Source organism: Sporobolomyces koalae, assembly GCF_050403365.1.
Source record: "Sporobolomyces koalae JCM15063 DNA, S_koalae_JCM15063T_v1_ctg54, whole genome shotgun sequence".
NCBI lineage: Eukaryota > Fungi > Basidiomycota > Microbotryomycetes > Sporidiobolales > Sporidiobolaceae > Sporobolomyces > Sporobolomyces koalae.
The window spans coordinates 70,191-76,803 of record NW_027481717.1 but is presented as its reverse complement, the minus strand read 5'-3'; the positions used below and the strand labels follow the sequence as shown (position 1 = coordinate 76,803).

Below are 6,613 nucleotides of genomic sequence, written 5' to 3'. Positions count from 1 at the left end.
CCCCCCACCCCCCCCCCCCCCCCCCCCCCCCCCCCCCCCCCCCCCCCCCCCCCCCCCCCCCCCCCCCCCCCCCCCCCCCCCCCCCCCCCCCCCCCACCCAAGATAGAATGTGACAACAGATTTCGTCAGGGAACTCGAGAGAAGTGACAGGGTCAATACAGACAGAGAGAGAGAGAAAGTTTCGTGACAGCAGACAAGAAGGGACAATTCGTTTCGGAAAAAGGAACGATATGACAACAGCCGGAGAGAGTCGTTCCTTTTCGTAGTTTTTCTTTTCTTAGGCGATGGCAAGGGTCGGAACGAATCGTGGAAGTGGAGGAACGTTCTTGTCGACCGCACGATGTTTCTCCACTTCGACCGTGACACCCCCTTCGTTTCCTTCCGAGAGCGTCAATTGCGAGAGTGGTCGAGAATCGGCATACTGATGTGCGTTCTCATGTCGAGTTGACCACCTAACAAATACAAGTGGATCAGTAAGGGAAAAAAAGAACGAGTTTGCTGTTTGCCAGAAACTTACTTCCATCTCCGAAGTTTGCGTTCTCGTTCTGCCGCAGTTTTCGGTTCTTCCCAATCGTTCAGCTCGTGACACATGGGCAACACGAGCAAACACTCTTTCTCATTCTTGATCATCTCGTCTAGTCGTTCCTGACCATCAGCAACTTCTTGTTTCGAAGCGAGCGAGAACGAGAGTTGGTTGTTTGGATCTCGAGTCGCGATCGCAGGGTCGTGACCGATTTGAGCGAGTTTGAAGAGTGCGTCGGGTTTCGATATCCGAGCTGGGATTGAAGAGAATTCGGGATGTCGTTCGAGGAACGAAGACATGAGCGAGATGACTAGCGGGCTGTGTGACAATGCGAGCAAATGCGGTCCATCTGGAAGAACGAATCGATTTGAGCTCGAGTGGGGGCACACACACACACACAGAAATGCGAGGGAACACTGACCTGGTACTCGACAGAATTGCATCTCTTTCGCCGAAGTGAAACATTTCGTGAAATCCTCAATGTCCTCGATCGGGAAACTCAGATCTCGTTCTCCCTGTCCTCGGATACATGACCGAATCGTTCAGGATATGAGAAGACAGATATACACAGGAGGGTGGTCAGAAAGTACTGACCTGGATCATGAGAATCGGATGGGAGATTTGCGCCAACAGTTCTGGAGTTAACCGAGGGTGCTGTTTGTGGATACAAAGATCAGATTTGCGCTCGTCGCAGATGTGCAGAAAGTCTTACGCGATGATTCGGCACACCGCACATCCACACTTGACGACCCTGGTACGGGTTGTATTTCTTTTTCACGCGCCACAGCCAATCAAAGTAGGTCAGTCTTGCGTCTCGTCCAAAAAATGACTCGATAAGGAGAACTCACCCGTGCCATTGTACTCAGGAGGTAATCCTTGATCCGGATTTGATCCTCGCCCGGTCGTTTGTCGCCAAACAGGAAATCTCCGATCGCTCCGAGGACCTCGACAAACTCTTCCGAGCTTTCAGGTCCGAACCACACACTGTCGACTTCTCGGAACGCTTCCTTGTTACGAGGTTCGGCAAAGAAGGTTGCGACTCCGACGAGGATCAGGGACAAGACTTGGGATGGGAACAAGAGTGACAGTTTGACGGCAGCTGTGGGAGAGATGCGAGTCGATCAGTTTTTGCAATGTTGATCAAGAGAGAGAGAGACTCGAATGGACATACTTTGAAAGGCGGGACCACCGGCAGCAAAGATGTGCGAAGGGGGCAGGTTGAGTGCTTCGAGTGCGAACGCTACATCGGCCGCTCCAACAAAGTAGTCAAACTGAGCGACGACTGGGTTGCGGGATCGACCGTGACTGCGCAGTTCGAGCAGAGTGAGGTTGTAGCCGTGTTGGAGGGCTTCGACGTAGGGTTGCAACGCGAGCACGTTGGTCCAACTCGGCGCGATCAACACGAGTGAAGGTTTCGCGCGGTAGTCGTGAGGTGCATGAGGTTGCTCGTAGTACAGTTCGACCGATCCAGGCAGGGCGAGGTGAGGCATTTGGACGGCAAAGTGGGGGCGAGTCGCCGAGTTGAGTCGAGTGGGTCGAGTCCAGTCACAAAACCGAGATTGAAACGAGCAAAAGTCGAAAGGCGCTCGATGGGCGAGTCGTGTCACTAGCGAAATTCAAAGTTCGGAGAGAGAGAGAGAAAGAGATAATTCGCGGAGGAGAGCACACCGAGGGAAAGTGAAAACCTCCGAGACGATCACGAACCCGCGGGCCCCGGCGGGCGTTCTCGACTTGTCTACCGGCAGGATTTCTTTCTACCTTGCGCATTCTGCTCGCCCCAAACTGACCGAGTAGGTACTAGGTTTACTGTATACCGAAATCCTCCTGCCGCTCTCGGGACGAGGACCCCTTAGTTCAGTTTCCCGGCCGGCCTCTTGTCTGTGCGCGGTGCACTCAATTGAGCAGGTGTTTTGCGCTCGATCATTCAATCGTCGGCTCAATTCTCTCCTCTCCATCAAGGCGAGGCGATCGTCGCTCTGAGCGAGATCTGCACCGAGAGACCGCCAAACGAGTGCATCGCAATCGAGAAAAGAACAATTCTCAACCACCTCTTTCCCGAGAAAGGAATCCGAGGAGAAACAGCATCAAGTCTCGGCCTGCCCTGCCTTCTTTTTCGTTCTCACTCTCGAGTAATTCATGGATTATAATTTGCTATCGAAAAAGCGTAATTCCAGGAAAATTGGCTACCAGAGCCTCGAACTTTTTTCATCTCGGTCCTTTTTACCCTGTAATTGATACCTTCTCAGCCGAAAAAGATACTCGTGCAAAGCCTCGACCTTTGCTGTACAAGTAAACAAGTCCGAACTCTGTGCGTGTTCCCGGTACCCGTCAATCGGTTTTCATAAGTCCCTCTAGAGATCGGAACGTGAGCATCCGCTTTCGTAAACTTTTCGTGTCAACCTGAAAAAGTCGGCGTGTTACCAAGTCACAGCATTTTTCATCAAGCCATTCAGAAAAGACAGGAACCAAACTCGACCATCATATCATAGCTCGTGCGATTCCAACTTCGATCAGCTCTCACTTGCCGCGCTTCTCTCTCTATTAGGTGTGCTCGGTGCTTTTCTTCTTCTCGTCTATTCCCGCACCGAGAAAAGACAGGTGATCGAGAGACACCGAGGAAACAAGTGATCGCGAGATCACCGAGAAGAGGAGAGATCGTCAAGGATAGTCTTTCTTTCCTCGATCATACGGTACGTACAAAAGAGTTTGCGCAGACGTTTTGACATCTGCAAAGCTTTCGGACAAAATTCGGGTTGCGTTTCTACAACAAAGACAAGATGTGGGGCTGAATCAAGGATGAGCAAAAAGGGGAAAAAAAAAGGAAAGATCAAGCTTTCTTTTCACTGCGAGAACAAGAGACTCGCAGCGAGTTCGACATTGCCTCCAGTACTATTCAACAACTTGATCGCTTCGTCTCGACCGACTCCGAGTCCAATCAGCGCCTGGATCGATTCTGCAGGATATCGTTCTGTCGACGACGAACCGGCGTTGGGTTCATTCGATCGTGAACGTTTCGCGACCGGTCTCTCACTCTCAGACTCGGTCAAAGTCGAAGGCGTCGTACTCGATCCGGTAGAGCCAAGAGTGTTGCCGGAACCTGGGAACGGGGTTGAAGTCGAAGCAGACGGTTTCTTCGAGGACGATGATGCAGCAGGAGTGACAGACGGGATTTCATCCGTGACGAGATTTCCATTCCTGTGACAAATTATGATGATGTTATGATCCTCAGTTGTCAATCCTTGCAAAAGAATGAGAGAAGAATGAAACTCAACTCGTCAGTCTTGATTTCTGCGAATTGACCTTTCGGCAGTTCATGTTCGGCCAAGAACGGGATCTTGCGACCTTGAATCACGAGTGCGTCCTGTGCGAGATCGATATTCGCTTGATGACGTTTGAGCATGTCGAGTCCAAACAGCAGGTCGACGTCTTTGCCCTAGCGCCAAGCCGAGAAAGATAAAAATCAGTCAAGCGTTGAGATTCGTACTCGAGGGAACACGCGCGTACTCACTTCGAGAATGGTGAAACTGCATTGGAGGAACAAGTCGGTACCCATTTTGAGTTGCGCGGAATGGACCCTGCCTAGAATCTTGGCCGTGCCGACACCTCGAGCCATGCCCGCAAACCGCTTGTCGATCAATCGCATGATTCCACATCGCTCGGCACATTCAGGAGACACTGTTGGAACCGAGACGCAAGATCAGAAACGGTGGTAGAGACCGGCACGGAAAAACAAAACTGACTAATGGTCGATTGCGCTCCCGAATCGACAAACGCCTTGACAGGAACTCCATTCACTTCCGTGTTGACGTACAACATGTGAACCTGACCGAAACTTTCAGGCATTTGTTCCATCGCTTGCTCCATGTTTTCAAGGACGGCTTCTTGTCGAATCGCTTCCTCGATCTTGCGTTGTGCCTCGATATTGAACGGGTCTGCGTTCAAGAGACTCGTCTCGTGTTGCTGTTGCAATCGGGCAGACTCTTGCATAGAAGCCATTTGGTGAAGGAATTGTCGGAATTTGGCGGGATCGTTCTCGGCTGCAGCGGCCAGCTCGGGGTTGTTCTGTTGATCGTATCGTGATGTCAGTATAGTGATTCACATGGATTGAGACGGGCCTGACAATGTGGGCTCACGGAACGTAGTTGCGCCATCAGTTGTGGGTTACCGAGCAACTGCCTCCTCATAGTTTCCGAATCCTCGTCGACGTTCCTATGAATTTTCTCGAGCGTCATTCGCCTTTACCTCGACTCTTCCATTTAGAGAGACGTGCTTACCTTCCAGCAACGGGTGGTTGTGAACGAGGGGTGGAACTCGATGCGGTAGACTTTTGTCTCAACAAGAGCATGTCTCCTGATTTGATGCCATACGACTGATTGCAGAACCTCTCTGCGTCAGCCTTGACGGTGTTCTGATTTTCGAAGTACTGCGTAACTGGAAACTCGGAAGCGGGAACGTACCTCGAGCGAGTCGGATGGGTTTGTCAATTGTCGACCCGAGAAGAAGAGCAGTTGTTCCCCAGTCGGGATCCCAGACTATATATTCGAGAAGCAACATGAGACCCACTCTCGAGGGCAGAAAGAGAGAGAGAGATGGCGACAGGTGCTTACGTCGGCTTCGAGGAGCGCTGCGAGAGTTTCGACTTCCATACTCCCATCCAGGTCGAGGTTGAACGTGTTGCCATCTTCAGTTGCTACAGTCAACAGCATCCTTTGCGGTAGTGTCGATCAGGGGAGGGACAGAGAGGTGAGGTAAGGGTTCAGGAGATGATGCGGAGTGGGGGAGAGGTTCCAGTCTTGGCTTTGCTGAGATTCAAAAGTGACTCGGAGAGAGCGTCGCAAGTGATGGTAGATTGGTAAGCGATGACGCGTTGCGAGGAGCTGGAGCAGCAGCTGAGATTCGGGAACGAGGTTGAACTCGCACGACGCGCGCGCTACGCAATGTCAAAAAGAGTGTCGTAAGCGCCGCGAACCAATTCTCTCTCTCTCTTTTCAGCACAACAGCGTCGACTCGGACGAGGCACACAATGAGTGGATAATTTACGTTCGAGGAATAGGTGATTTCTACAACCTTTTCTCCTTGGCAGCGATTCGCAACGATTTCGCAATCTCGAACCCAAACATGAGCGCCAACACAGTGCTGTTTCATGCAAATCGAGGTAGCGCAGAAATGTCAGTTTGTTTGAGACACGACGAGTCAGAGTGTGTAGCGAGACGGACGGGAACAAGATCCAGAGGCCATTCGGAAGCGCAAACAGGATCCACCAGTCTCTCTGCGAGTTGTGACCGCTGCAAAGAAGAAAGAAATCAATCAGCAACAGGCTTTAAATGTAGAATTGTAGAGAAGAAGGGGTTCACGTTGATTGCCAACCGCTTTGCTGAAAGTCCCCAAACAGGAATGAGCCTCGTGCGTTGCATGAGTAGGAGACATGCCGACATACCTGATCGACGAGCCAGTACAAGACAGTCTTGCTCGCAGTCATGACGACTGCCGAAAACCCGACGAGGATTGCAACAGGAGACTGTCGACCGCTCATGACGAGGAACGTGAAATTGAGAAAAGATTCGACAACATTCATGTACGCTAGAAGTGACAATCCCGAAATCAGCTCGGAAAACCTGGTTACTCACGAAGAGAGAGAGAGAGATCACTGACTCTGAGCGGCGGTGAAACCTTCCTTGCGCGCGAAATGTGACGGGCTGTACACGAGGTCGACTTTTTCGTACAATGCGTACGGAGCCCACAACCAATGCCAGTCTCCGCCTTTGAACGAACGAGGGCGCGACAGGACGAAGCCAATGTCCCACAACACGGCGAGCGTCGAGACGAGGAACCACGCGTTGACCCACTTTGCAGGTCGGTACACGGCCGACTTGGCAGATGCAGGTGTCGGTTTGAGCATGTCGTCGAAATCAGCCGGTTTGGGGACGGGGAATTGATGAGGAGAAAGTATGGTTCGAGTTCGGGCGCCGATATTTATTTAGCGGGGAACTAGTTGAACAGCGTTTCTTCCGCAGACTGTCTCGAGTGAGACTATGTCCATGGTGGATGCGTATAAGAAGTAATTTCACCGAAGAATCATTCGGAAGACAC

The 6,613-nt window shown here is 51.6% G+C and overlaps 3 protein-coding genes across 3 annotated transcripts; all 3 read right to left on the bottom strand.

Annotated features, from left to right (window-relative positions):
* Positions 1 to 277: 277 nt before the first annotated feature.
* Positions 278 to 2,013, bottom strand: JCM15063_005309 (alpha/beta fold hydrolase; the record flags this gene model as incomplete). The annotated part of the gene is made up of 7 exons (XM_076681097.1): positions 278 to 452; positions 518 to 872; positions 945 to 1,038; positions 1,118 to 1,177; positions 1,236 to 1,292; positions 1,372 to 1,622; positions 1,695 to 2,013. The coding sequence occupies 7 exons, from the start codon at positions 2,011 to 2,013 to the stop codon at positions 278 to 280; spliced, it is 1,311 nt and encodes a 436-aa protein (XP_076531797.1).
* A 1,350-nt stretch (positions 2,014 to 3,363) lies between these two features.
* On the bottom strand, positions 3,364 to 5,229 carry DDI1 (Ddi1p; the record flags this gene model as incomplete). Its single annotated transcript, XM_076681096.1, has 8 exons — positions 3,364 to 3,718; positions 3,796 to 3,956; positions 4,032 to 4,198; positions 4,264 to 4,585; positions 4,657 to 4,732; positions 4,798 to 4,892; positions 4,981 to 5,055; positions 5,131 to 5,229. The coding sequence occupies 8 exons, from the start codon at positions 5,227 to 5,229 to the stop codon at positions 3,364 to 3,366; spliced, it is 1,350 nt and encodes a 449-aa protein (XP_076531796.1).
* A 354-nt stretch (positions 5,230 to 5,583) lies between these two features.
* JCM15063_005307 (uncharacterized protein) lies at positions 5,584 to 6,422 on the bottom strand (the record flags this gene model as incomplete). Its single annotated transcript, XM_076681095.1, has 5 exons — positions 5,584 to 5,659; positions 5,740 to 5,808; positions 5,878 to 5,897; positions 5,961 to 6,103; positions 6,176 to 6,422. The coding sequence occupies 5 exons, from the start codon at positions 6,420 to 6,422 to the stop codon at positions 5,584 to 5,586; spliced, it is 555 nt and encodes a 184-aa protein (XP_076531795.1).
* Positions 6,423 to 6,613: the final 191 nt, after the last annotated feature.